Below are 13,285 nucleotides of genomic sequence, written 5' to 3' on the forward strand. Positions count from 1 at the left end.
CATGGTCTCTGAGGCCCCCCCATGCCACATGATCTGGGGACATTTTAATTCTCTTCTCTTACGTCTCAGTGTCCCACAGTCTGTCCTCTCTGGTCCTTCAGCCCCAGGACCACACTCTGAGCTCCTTCCAGCTCTTGACCACTCCTTTTCACCTTTGCCAGTGCCCAGCAGGTGTCCTCTCCTGGTCACCTTCCCCCACTTTCTGGGATGTGTCGCCTGTTTCTACCGTGGGAACTCTCTCCATGTGACCCTTAACCCCTCCAGAGCTTGATTTCTGACTGTCCACCGGGTGGAGTTACTTGGCTGGCCGACAGCATGGTTCACCCAGGCTATGCAAAGCAGGAAGTCCTCACTGAGAACACTCTCCTCTCCCCTGCTCTCTGCCTCAGTCTTCCCTCCTTGCCGCCTCCGTTGCCTGCCCCAGCAGGATCCCCACCGTGACTTTTGTTCTCAGAGACCTGGCTTCCTCAGTACTCAAAGCCACACCTGAAATCCTTCTGTGTGGTGTTCAGGCCCTGTGGAGTCTGACAAGCTCGCCTGGGACAGCTCTGTCTGTGCCGTTCCTCACAGCCACCACAGCCAGTGCCTCAAGAAAGACCTGGTGGAACCCTTCCACAGTGGACTCCAATGGTGCCCTCCTTGAGCTGACCTGTAGAGCCCGCATATCTGGCCTACACAGACTGGAGTTCTCCCCAGATTCTCTCATGGTCCAGATTCATCCGCACGACATGAAACTGCTCTGCATGGCCCTGAAGGGGCTGTAGACCTCGGTCCTGTCAGACTAGGGACCCCGTAGGAGCAGGAAGCATGTGTTCCGTTGCTGTACTGTGGGGGTCAGAACAGTGCAAGGTGTGTCTGCGTGTGTGCTTCTGCGTGTGTGTATGTGTTGTGTGTGTGTGTGTGTGTGTGTGTGTGTGTGAGAGAGAGAGAGAGAGAGAGAGAGAGAGAGAGAGAGAGAGAATGGTACCCAAGGAATGGCCAGAAAATGAGCGAACAAAATCCCCCAAAGATCCATGGCTTTTGTGTATTTTTCTATATCCTGGGTGAAGCTTTCTCAATGAGATGAACTCATGACAATCAGAGGTTCCGGGCTGCTGGGGAGACAGGATCAGTGGGTGTCACCTCAGCGTGGAGCGCATGTACAACTATATTCATACCAGGGACAGACACAGTGGCAAGGGTCACTTAGTCCTGAGGTGAATTCTTGTGCAATCACGGCGCAGGAGGGGGACGTCACAGAAGGAGCTGGTGCCGGGAAGCCACTTACCTGAAGGACTGCACCTGCCGAGGCACCTTCCGGCTCTGCTCCCGCAGCCGGCACACATCCTTGGACGCCTGCCTCATCAGTTTCTCTGCGTTCAGGTCTTGCTTCTGCTCTTCTTTCGTCTGCTCAGCCTGGCAGAGGAAATAACAGTGGGGCAACAGATAAGAGCTTGATTAGAAACCTGGAGACGCCTTGCAAGGCTCAGCTGGAGGCCAAGGCGCGCAGTCAAGGGTGGCTTTTGTTGGGCAGTAGAGGACAACAGCCACATGCTAGGCTCATGCCAAGAGGGGGAGGTACTGCCTAATCTAGGTGACGCAATAACCACACTTAAAATTTTTACATCTGGCAAACCTGAGGACTCTCAAAAACAAAAAAACAAAACAAAGCCAACAACAGCAACAATGAAAACGTCAAACAACAAAAACCTAAAACTGAAAACCACTAGCGTTGAATAGGTAATATTTCAGTAAATACACTCCCAAACTCTTTCCTCCCCAGCCCTGTTTCCCTGTGTCAGCCAGCTAAAGAGCTTCCTAAGTGCACCTGACTACTAAGCAATGGCGTATGTAAGCACAGGGCTCCAAGTCCCGCACACAGACACACCGCGTGACCTGCTGCAGGCTAAGGGACAGAAGGAACCCCATCTGTTCTTATATCCCCTTAGTTCCTTCAGGCACCAAGTTCTCACTGGCCCCTAATACTCTGTTTTACTGTTAATGTTGCATTAGACACTCACACACTTAGATATTTTATTTTATTTATTTATTTTTTTAAATATTTATTTATTTATTATGTATACAATATTCTGTCTGTGTGTATGCCTGCAGGCCAGAAGAGGGCACAAGACCCCATACAGATGGTTGTGAGCCACCATATGGTTGCTGGGAATTGAACTCAGGACCTTTGGAAGAGCAGGCAGTGCTCTTAACCTCTGAGCCATCTCTCCAGCCCACACTTAGATATTTTAATACAAATTGTTCACTAATGGCTGCTTCCCTATTTCCTCCATGTGGTCCCCTAATAAGCAAATACGTATGGTAGGGATATTCTATTTTGGCAGTGGTGAAGATGGCGGACCCTGGGGCTGACTGTCTGATTTCAAATTCCCTTTTGAGCACTTCCTAGCTCTGAGTCTGAGGCAGGGGCTTGGCTAGTCCTTAGGCTGTAGTTTCTTGGGTAAGTACTCCAGTGGGTTAGGAGTTTAAAGGAGCTAACCCGCGGAAATCGCTCAGCGTCTGAGTCAGCATCAGTAAGCCTCCTGTCTCAGTGTGAGTCACTCCGTCGTAGGCTACAGTCTATTAGAGGGGAGGGGAGGGTTGTGAACAAAACAGATACAGTTCAATGAATGAGAAAAACAAGAGAGTGTATTAATTATAAAAATTAAAAACAATGTTAATGTTTTCTTGGGTTAACTTTTTTTTTTTCAACTTAACATTAAAAAACATTTTAAGAGTGAGGCACAAGCCGGGCGGTGGTGGCGCACGCCTTTAATCCCAGCACTAGGGAGGCAGAGGCAGGCGGATCTCTGTGAGTTCGAGACCAGCCTGGACAGGCTCCAAAACCACAGAGAAACCCTGTCTCGAAAAACCACAAAAAAAAAAAAAAAAAAAGAGTGAGGCACAGTGGCTTGGAAAGCTAACTAGGAAGACTGTAAATTTGGGATAGCCTGAGCTACACAGAGAGCTCCAGAAAAGCCTGGCGTACATAGAGACTGTGTTTCAAGAGCAAACCGACGAGTGAATCAGGGCATAAGTAAATAAGAATGAGAAGCCAGATGAGGGAGCGCATGCCTATAATTCAAGTACTCCGAAGGTTGGTTGAGGCAGGAAAATTGTCATCAGTTTAAGGCCAGCCTGAGCTATACCTAAAGTTCACCCCACCAAAACACAAACAAACAAACAAACCCAACCAGCAATAATCCCCAACACCAGCAACAAGACAAGGGGAAAACACGGAAAGAGAAAAATAAATTAGGGGTGCTTTTAGTTGGTAACGAAACTGAGCAGAAGGGGTTCCCATGATGCTCCACCCCAGCACAGCGCACACACGCCTCTCCTCCTGGCTTTTCACCCGTGTGCCGGGGAGCCAAGGGCAGCGGTCAGGTTTGAAGCATTAAACTCGCGGAGCCACAACTCAGCCTGTCGCTCACTTTCTCTTCTAACTTTGAGTCTGCATGTATTGTTCCTGACCAAATACAGCTGCGTGTACAGGTACCAGGAGAGCTGACGGGCAGTAGCCAGTAACAGAGCAGAACGGTCACTAAACACCCGGAGCTACCAGCCCTTCATCTCTGAAGTTTTCTCTTTAACGTTTCTAGCTTATTAAAGGCAACTGAGACCACATATGTGACTGCGGACAAGGAAGGCTACAGTATGTGGGACAGGTTTGGCTATTTTATTTTCCCCTGGAAGCCGTTTTAAGAGGAGGAATTCCATGGGCAACTGTTGGTGTCCTTCCAGGGTAACTTCCTTCCCAGTCTCCCCGGGGCCTGCGGAAGTGGAGCAGACTAGGCAGTGCCTGGGGAAGCTGCCAGGGTCACACCAGGTGACAGCTGAGTGTGTAGCTGTGACTACCCTGGTCACACTGCAGTTCAGTCGGCTTCTTCTGGTCCCTTTCTGGACCACCAGCCACATTCCCCTCCTCATGGAGTCTCCTCAAGGCCTTGGCCTGCCTTTCCTTTCCTTAACAGTTCCATTATGGGACTTGCTTTCTGCTTCCTCCACACAATGAGAGCCCCAACACTTCCAAGAAGAACAAGACACAACAGAATATTAATATATTCAGCAATTTTTTTTCAGTATAGCCTAACTTTCAAAAGTATTAGCAGTATATGTATCACTTGAAATTAAAACAAGCAAACAACAACAAAATCCTCTCGCACCCTGGTACTTTCTATGTGGTAGGCTCCAAAAGATGACTCGCTTTCCGCTTACGTGAAAAGACCTGGCCTGCAGCAAGGCCCAGGGGCTCACTCCCAGCCACGTCAAGCCTGACAGAACAAGGAACACAGCATCTAAGTTTACAGTCCTCGGCTCCTCACTCCGCTTCCTAAGGGGAAGCACAATCCGCGGGCATGAACATTTGATTTTTATTGTAAGCTATAAAAGAGACTTTTTGCTGTCAACATGGAGGCTTACGGAGGACGATCCTGAGAGCCTAAGGCGGGGGTGGGGGGGGGGTCCAGGGCAGGTCCAGGGTCGGCTGCTGGGGCTGCTGTTTCCCTAGGAGGCACATTCATATTTTCTATGGCGATTAGCAGGGTCACCGTTAGGCACTTTATGATGATCTGATGGAAATCACAGATGCCCAGCCTCACAGGGAAATGGTGGCAATGAAAGGGCTGTGTGTGTGCGCGTGCACAATGCGTGTGTGCATGTGTGTACAGGCTGCTGTGTCTATGTGCACACTTCCTTCCCAGTGAAGTGAGAGGGCTGCATGTGTGTGTGTGTGCACGCGCGTATATACGCTTTACATCAGGATGCTAGGAACCCTTACGGCTGCTACTCCTGGAGCTTGTCCCCCCGAGTAGCCAAGCACAGGGTGGACTATGGGCATTCCTGCCACAGTCATGCCCACCCCCAAGGGCCACCAACAGCCCCATCTGTCAGTTCTCATCATTCTGTTATTTAGTTCTTGAATTTTCTTAGACATTTGCCTAAATTGTGGACATATAATGCTTAACACATTCAAAGAATCTTTTAAATCTCAGATCTGTCTGGACCGTTCTTTCCTCACCAACATCTTAGCCACTTCTTGTTGCTGTAGCAACACCTAAGAGAACACCTGAAAGGTAAGAAGATTCTGATGGAAGCTCGACCCTGGCCCCTGGCGTCCACACACCCAAAGAGTCTGGGATGTTCTGATGGAAGTTCCACCCCAAGTCCCCTCCCCCACCTCTTTCTCCAAACCCTGCCACAGCTCTGTTGCATCTGAACCCATGCAGGGGGGGGGGGGGCGCAGGAAATGGCTGTGGGGAGTGTGCCGGGGAGCACAGGCCTATCTGGAAACAAGGCCTTTCAAAGGCAACCATGTGACTCCCCTCTCCCAACTAGACCTCCACCTTCCAACAGCTCCTTCAGCTAGGAGTCCTCAGCTGAGGAGCTTAGTGTCCTTGTGGCTCAGCTGCTTCTCAACACTGCCACCAGGTGGGACCCAGCATATCAGTCCAAAAGACAAACTTGTTACGGAGGGTCCTTTTCTAGTGGGCACTTCCAGGAATCACCTGCTGCTAGTCAGATCGCCACCCAAAGGGCCACATTAAAAGAATAACGTTCAGGCACGTGTAACATTCCAGCTGTATGGGAAGCCCTATTTAAATGTAGCAATGAATACAGATCGCTAAGCCAAAATACAAATCCTAACCCTGAGAATAAATCAGTATTATATTCAGGCAGACTCAGTAATATTTAGGTGGCACATTAAAAGAAAATCCCTTTTAAATATTTGATATTTGCTAGGAGGGATGGTGCATCCCTATAGTGCCAGCGCTTGGGAAGCTGAGGCAGGGGGATTGCACGTTCTCTTTTTTGTTTTGTTTGTATTTTTGAGACAGGGTCTCATTCATTATATGACCCTGGCAATCCTGGAATTCATTATGTAGACCAGAACTCACAGAGATCCACCTGTCTCTACTTTCAGAGTCCTGGGATTAAGGACATTCTTAAAGATCAGCCTGAATTCAGTGAGGAGCTGTTTCAAAACAAAACCCCAAAAACAAAAACAAATCTCCACAATAACAACAATACAGCGCACGTGTGGTGCACACCTTTAATCCCATTGCCTCGCAATAGAAGCAGGTGAATTTATTTGAGGCCAGCCTGGTCTACATAGCAAGTTCCAGTCAGGGCAACCCACTGAGATGCCCCATTTCTTTATTCCGTCACCTTATCTTATCTTCTAGACATGGTTTTAGGGTGAAGGCAAATGCATGCGTACTATTAAAGTGGAATACAATCTTTTTTCCAGGAAGGAAAGGGAAAATTTAGAAACATTAAAATTAGCAGCGTATTTATAGCTCCTGTGGCAACGTGGACTCTCCCGAGCGCTGAAATGCAAACGCTGGGTGCCATCTGCGGAGACGCCCAATGCCGCCATGCTCCCTTTCTGTCAGGAAACTACAGAGCTGCCTTGGGGTCGGGTGGACAACCACCACCACAGCAATATTTGGGCAGGAAGGACTCTACAATGGTGGGGTGGCCATGCCCCAAGTCCTAGGAAAAGGATGGGAAGATGCCCATGTTGGGACCCTCCTCCAAGGTGCCCGCCCCTACGCATACATCTGCACCAGCCCCTGCTGGGGTGACCCAGAACTCCATACTTGCTTCTCTGCTTGCTTCAGAAGCTTCTGGAATCTCTCATCCTCCAGCACGCCTGGGGGAAGGTCAGTCTCTCCCTGAGCTTTCAGTTCCTCCAGCTTCTGCCGTAAGTCCCTCAGGGCCTGCAGCTCATCGTTGAGGCGGCTCTGGCGGGTCAGCGAGGCCTGCAGGTCCAGCTCCAGGTCCAGAGATGTGCGCACAGGGCATTCCTGAGCAGTCCTCCTGAGGGAGGGCTGGCAGACGGCCTGTGGAGGGAGACACAACAGATGCCCCTTTCCTACCTCTGCCCTTCCTCACGTGACAGGACACAGAACTGGCCATGTGGCTTGCTTTGGCCAAAGACAGGCCGGTGGGAGAGGTGTCCCCTCTGGGGAGACGCTTGTCAAAGTGCTGTGAGATCTGTCATTTTTGCCTCCCACTGGGGACACAGCAGTGACCAGAGGTGGAAGCTCCTTCAGCCTGGGTCCCATGAGAGCAGCAGGGGCTGCTATCTGGCCAGCCTGCCACTTTAGTAGCTGAGCATGCAATGAAGCTGAGCCATTGTAAACTACAGAGATCTCAAAAGTGAGTGCTAGGTAGTCTGATGACCTGGGTTCTATCCCTGGAATCCACATGGTGGGCAGAGAAAACCAGCTCCTCAAAGTTGCCCATTGTCCCCACACAAATTAGGTGGTAACCTTACAAACAAACATAATTAAAGTGATTTTTAAGTGGATAGCACAGTTCATGGTGAATGAAAAGCAAATGCATCACAAGACAGTTATATAGCCTCTAGTTCAGGACACCCCTGCAGCTCGCTCCTTAGCTACCAAGGCTGTGAGTGTTGGTCAGAACGCAGTGGAGATGGCCTCTGTCCTACAGTCCAGATGTTTACATTCCAGCTCCTTCCCTGACTTCCTGCTGTGCAGTCTGCTCTCATAACTGTCTTCCCTAGGGCCAATCTATCCATTTATCAAGAAACCATTCCAAGTAGATAGGAGTAAATGCCTGCTGGCGGGTGAGTTACGGGGATAGTATCAGGGAAAGGATGGTGTCTCTGGCCTTGATGAGGCTGCAGGCAGCGGTGAACTGTGAGTTTGTGTCTTACCCATCTCAAGAAGCCAGCTGAGAGAGGGAGGACTCGGGGATGAGTCAGACCCATTCAAGGAAGAGAACTTAAACTAGGCTGAAGAGGATAACGGAAGCAGGGCTACCGGAGAATTTCTGCATGGATTCACAAGGTGGGGATGGGAGCTGAGATTTGGAAGAACGGGGACCACATGGCACAAGTGCTCTGGTCTGGAGATGGGAGTCACCATGGTGGTCATGACACAGCGATGGAGGGGGCCTTTTGGTGCCTCTTGGACTGACGCCTCACCCAAACTAGAATACTTGTTTTTCCTTTAGTCGTCCTGGGAATTGAACTTGGGACCTTGTAAGTGTAGGCATCCTACCAGTGAGCTACACCCCCAGTCCTCTTTCTATTTCAAGGCAGTTTTACTAGTTCCAGGTTGGTCCCAGACTCACTTTGTATGCTGTCTTTGAACTGTGATCTTCCTAGTTGGCCTCCCAAGGGCCTGGATTATATAAGGGCCTTGTTCTGCAGTGGGTCCCTCCAAGATTAAAGGGTTGCGCTTTGGAGTATTCACACTGGGTCTGAGGGTTCCCTGTGAGGGACGAGTAGACATGTATTCCCACCTTCCAGGGACAGTGTCACATAACAGGTCTGCACCACCTGGCACAGCTTGGGATCTCATTGCTAAATATCCTGTCTTCCGTAACATTGTTACTAGGTTTCCTGTACCCAACCCCTGCCTTTTCCACACACGTACAGCACCACGGAAAGAAAGAGCGAGATGTGCGGGTGCCCTGACCACATGACTTTCTTTCAGTCAGACATCCCCCCCGCACTGGGGTGATGGCTCAGGGGTAAACATGCTGGCACATGGGACAGATGACCCAAGCAAACGCTGGAGGTGGCAGCATGCGTCTCATTCATACAAGACACTGACAGAATTGCTCGGACGCTCACAGGCCAGCGAGGCTAGAGCACAGTGAAGCGGCGGGAACAAGAGGGACCTTGTCTCAGCAAGGTAGAAGACAGGAGCCAACTCCCAAAAGTTGCCTGATTTTCATATATACTGTGGTATGCATATGCCTGTTACACACACACACACACACACACACACACAGAGTCAGCAAAGGTGCATGAAGCCTCCATGAGGACTAGTGTACAGTGGTGTACAGTGGTGTGTTGGTGATCAGTGCTCAGCTGTGAGCTCTCACAGACGTGGGCAGCACTGACTGGCAGGCTACATTGGTTTACACTGTGTATCCATTCCCTAGACCATTCTCAACACAGCTGCACCAGAGGCAGTGTGAGGAGGGCTCAGGACAGCACTGCCGAGGGTCCTCACACTGTGACAGCCACACAGGCAAATCTCTGCAGTGCTTTGTAAGCTCAAGACCTCTACAGTTTCCCTGCTGGGATCCCTAAGTCAGAACGCTACCCTCGCAGTTTACAAGCCAGCTACACCCCAACATAAGCAACATTTCAGAATGTGCCTTTGTCTAGATCGAGGGGTTCTTAAGTTTATGAGTAACCCAGCTCTACCCAGGTCCTCAACACTTCCAGTTAAAAAATGCCCCAATGCTGCCATCCCCCAAAAGCAAGAGCTGCTTCGGAAGGCAGGTGAGTAGAAAGAAATGAGAATCGTCCTAGCCATATTATTTCTAATGCCTAAAAATAATTGTTTTTGCAAGTTATAAAATGTCTTCTGCTCCTCCATCCAGAAGGGTTAAGATCCTCTCTCAGCCCCGCCTTACTACTTCCTGTCTCCTATCTGTCCTCAGTCCTCCAAAACCTCTATGGTTAACTAGCTAGTGGTTAGCTTCGCCCTCTGACTCAAAGCAAACTTAACTGTCAGAATGCAAACAAAATATCCCACAACACCCCTTGTCTCCCCAAACCCCGCACAAAGCACCCGTGTGCTACTCCTTTGTGGAACATCTGCTCCGTCAGGGAAGGTGCCAGGTTTACATTCTCCCACAATCAAGAGCTGGGCATGGTGGAGAAGCTGAAATCCCCATTAGAAATGGTGGTTCAACTCACTGACACTGGGGGCTTAGTGACCACCTTCTCTTAAGACACTGCAAACCAGTCTCCAGCCTTAATCAGCACAGGTTCCAAACCAGGGACAAACACGTCCTCCCCGGCTCCGTAAGTGACTCCCAGCTGCAGCTCCATGAGATCCAGGGCTTCCGTCACCAGCCCGAGAGCTGGGAGTGCGGACACTCAACCCTCTGGAAGTTATGGTCTCCAAGCCTGCCTCACGGAATACTCACCCTTTTAACCCGCAAACTGCGCCGTTCCGTGGAGTTTCTCACAAACAAAGATTTTTTGGCCAAGGTTGAGCTGTCACTGTCACTGCGATTTAACTGGGATCCAGAGATAAAAAGGAAAGGAGATAATTACAAAATAACCAACAGCTAGTGGCAGTCAGAAGGGAGGCGGCTACAGAACAAAGCAGGGAGCGAGAGACAATGTGAACGACATCTTCTTTCCCCTTCACTTCTGTGCTGGGGATCAAACCCAGGGCCACTCTGGGGAACTGGTCAACCGCAGAGCCACGGCCGCAGCCCAGGAGCTATACTCTTAAGAAAATCTTTCATAAATAATTTCTTCCCTATTCTTTGGCTTTCTGAACTTAATTTTCTTAAATATCCCCAAGAGCTGCCTTTTGGTAGCAGTGTGTCAAAGTCTGGATGTAAAGGTTTTACGAGGCGGCAAGTTCTGTACTCGTAGCTAACCGCGCTTTGTTTCTCTAAGGACAGCGCTAAGAGCCTGTGCTGTTGGAACACACTTGCTCACTCCTCCCCCGGCTCAGGCTCGGCTGAAGGTCACCTTATCAAGAAAGGCCACCCCCAGCCCTGTGTCTACTCCAACCCCCACTGCTCTTCTGTTTCCCACGGCATTGATTCCACCAATAGCAACTCATGGCTTCTTCAGCTGCTTGGTACTTATGCTCTGAGTCATCGACAAGAACCAAAGTTGTGCAAATGAGAAGGGGGCGGAGTTTCTAGGAAGGTGCTCAATAAAGATTTTATTGCCTGGATAAATTCATAATTTTAAAAGTTTCTGCCTAGCTGTATGTGATATTAAAGCCATTTACTATAGTTCACAATAATTCACCAAGTAGACTTTGGGGAAACTGACATCAATCTCACAATTTTCATCCAGGGACTATGAGTCTGATTCAGGGATGCAAGGTCTTAGAACATAATCTGTGCTGTAAAATCTAACTCACATTTCTCTTCAGCATGATTAATACAGTTAGAAATGCATATGAAACATACAAAATACATTTCTTAAGTCATTTTATGTTTCTAAACATAGAAGATCAACAATTCTTACCATCTAAATCCTTACACTTTAGTTCTTTGCCAAGTAAATTACATTAGAGCCAGCAAGACATTGTGTGTGTGGGGGGAACAAACCCACTGAAAAGGACCCCCAGGGTATGATGTTCTACACCTGCTGTTTGTGGCCCTTAGTGTCTTCAGGCAGGGCTGCCCCTTACCCTGCAGATGTACTGGCTCCGCTCGCCTGGGGAGAAGGTTTGTGAGCGCACTATCACGCTGCTTCTCACGAAGGGATGCTGTCGGGAGCTCAGGCCGCTGCGGTCTTTGGGGCGGACCGCCATATTGCTATCCACTGCTTCTTCGGTATTCGTCTCCTTATCGACCTGCAATAAAAGCTGGAGATTCAGCAGGAGCGGGCAGGTGCGTGTCCTGTGCGTGCCGCTCTGCTAGGGCAGCGGTGGTCAGACTTTCTGGTGCTGCCACCCTTTCATACGGTTCCTCGTGTTGTGGGGACCCCAACCATAAAATTATTCCATTGCTACTTCATAACTACAATTTTGCTACTGTTAGGAATCGTAATGTAAATCTGTGATACCTGCAGGCTCTGTGATATGCGACCCCCGTGGCGGGGGTCATGGCCCATATAGGCTGAGAACCACTGTTCTGGGGAGTTGAGCAAACAGCTCAAGTTAAGCAGAGACTCTTCTAGCACTGTGAGCAAGGCTGGCCCGCCAGAGCACCTTGTTTCAGAAAGGAGAGAGGAGAGGGAGACGTTCCTAATGGAAATATCATCTCTAAACACTGGTTCTCTTTTTCAGAACAAGGTATAACGATAAAAAAATGATTAAAAATCCAATATAGTGGCTGGAGAGATGGCTCCACAGTTAAGAGCGCTGGCCGCTCTTGCAGGTTCAAGGTTCACTCTCCAGCATCCACATGGCAGCTCACAACTGCCTGCAACTCCAGTTCCTGTCCTAGTCCCTCTTCCAGCCTTTGTGGGCACTGCATGCACACGGTGCACAGACAGATGCAGGCAATGCACCCATAAACATAAAATAATAAAATAAAAAACAGATGAAAACAACAGTAACATAAAATTGCAGACGTGGAATTTGCAGTCATACTAACTGAATAACCACTGTTGTGGTGGTTTCAGTGCGTCTTTGGAAATCCAACAAAACCACAACAGAAGAAAAAGTGGAAGTGTCTCCCAACACCAACTCCATGAATAAGCAGTTATCTGTCTTTTATTTTTAGTGAGTCTTCACTCTTGCGTCTTGGACACGACACATCCCCATTCTGGACGTCTGGATTGTAGCAGAAAATGCAGGCATACCCACCAGTCAGCCTACCTGGCACACTGCGCTTGAGTAGCCTGTAGCTAACACGTGACATGTCTGCACTCTCCATGTCTCCTTTAATATGCGACTTCCGCGTAGAGACCCTGGTTGTTTGAGCGTTCAATGTGCTAACCAAACACAGTCAACAGGCTCCACTATCTAAGCGGTTGCCCATGCGAAATGCGAATACAGCAGATGCTGGTCCCTGAAACCGGCTCCAGAGAGATTTATCTCCACGCCCTTTGCTGACATGCAGTCTCTGCATCTTGTTGGGGGATTGCCCTGGTAATGACGGCACTTGATATATTTCTTACCCAAGGGATCAAGTTGCCTGTTTCATAATCACGAATCCAAAAAAATAAATAAATAGAAGAAAGAAAGAAAAGGTTCCCTGGAACTCTCAGGTAGGCTCAGTGTACAGAGGTGTGGCTCTTTTTAAAAGGCCCTGCTGTATAGCTGAGCATTTGAGCAGTTGGCACCTGGTACAAATGCCTGCCTCAGGCGGACACAACATTCCAGTGTTAGGGCAAGTAAATGTGATTGTGGGCTGGTACCGCTGGCATGAGGCCAGGCTCTCACAGAATAAAGAGGGTGGAGCCAGCTGCTAGCATGCCATACTCTAAGCAGTCAGGTGGTAGGAGCCTAGCAGTTTAAGATTTGGCTTGAGAAGGCTGCAGAGGCACAAAAGTCAGGTACAGTGTATTTAATAGGTTTAAGTGCTTTAAAAAAATAAAGAAAATGGGTATAGACATTTACAAATAGTTTAAAATAATAAAGTCTTTAAATAAAAGTAAAGTAATATAAAAAGAATAAGTCAGGTAAAGATGGAAAATGCACACGGCGCCTGGATCCTGTTGGATCCAGATGAGCGAATGGCAGCTGCTGAGAAACGATGGATTATGGACGGGGATGCTGAACTAAACCAGCCTATACACTGGTTTAGAAATACGCTGGTTTCAAAATGGAAGTCAGGAAATGTGTTGCATTTGGGGAGAGGTTATGCCTTTGCTTCCACAGGAAACAAA

The 13,285-nt window shown here is 49.0% G+C and overlaps 1 protein-coding gene across 1 annotated transcript in view; it reads right to left on the reverse strand.

The window, feature by feature from the left end:
* Positions 1-13,285, reverse strand: part of Wwc2 (WW and C2 domain containing 2) — a 167,998-nt gene that overhangs the window by 7,118 nt on the left and 147,595 nt on the right. Inside the window, exons 19-22 of the mRNA XM_041673724.1 lie at positions 11,139-11,303; positions 9,904-9,996; positions 6,582-6,824; positions 1,268-1,395 (exon numbers count right to left, since the gene is read on the reverse strand). Of these exons, the coding sequence (XP_041529658.1) occupies positions 1,268-1,395; positions 6,582-6,824; positions 9,904-9,996; positions 11,139-11,303 (629 nt within the window). The remainder of the gene's footprint in view (positions 1-1,267; positions 1,396-6,581; positions 6,825-9,903; positions 9,997-11,138; positions 11,304-13,285) is intronic.

The sequence above is a fragment of the Microtus oregoni genome, unplaced genomic scaffold (assembly GCF_018167655.1).
Source record: "Microtus oregoni isolate MIOR12 unplaced genomic scaffold, Mior012 000024F_ref0000369, whole genome shotgun sequence".
NCBI lineage: Eukaryota > Metazoa > Chordata > Mammalia > Rodentia > Cricetidae > Microtus > Microtus oregoni.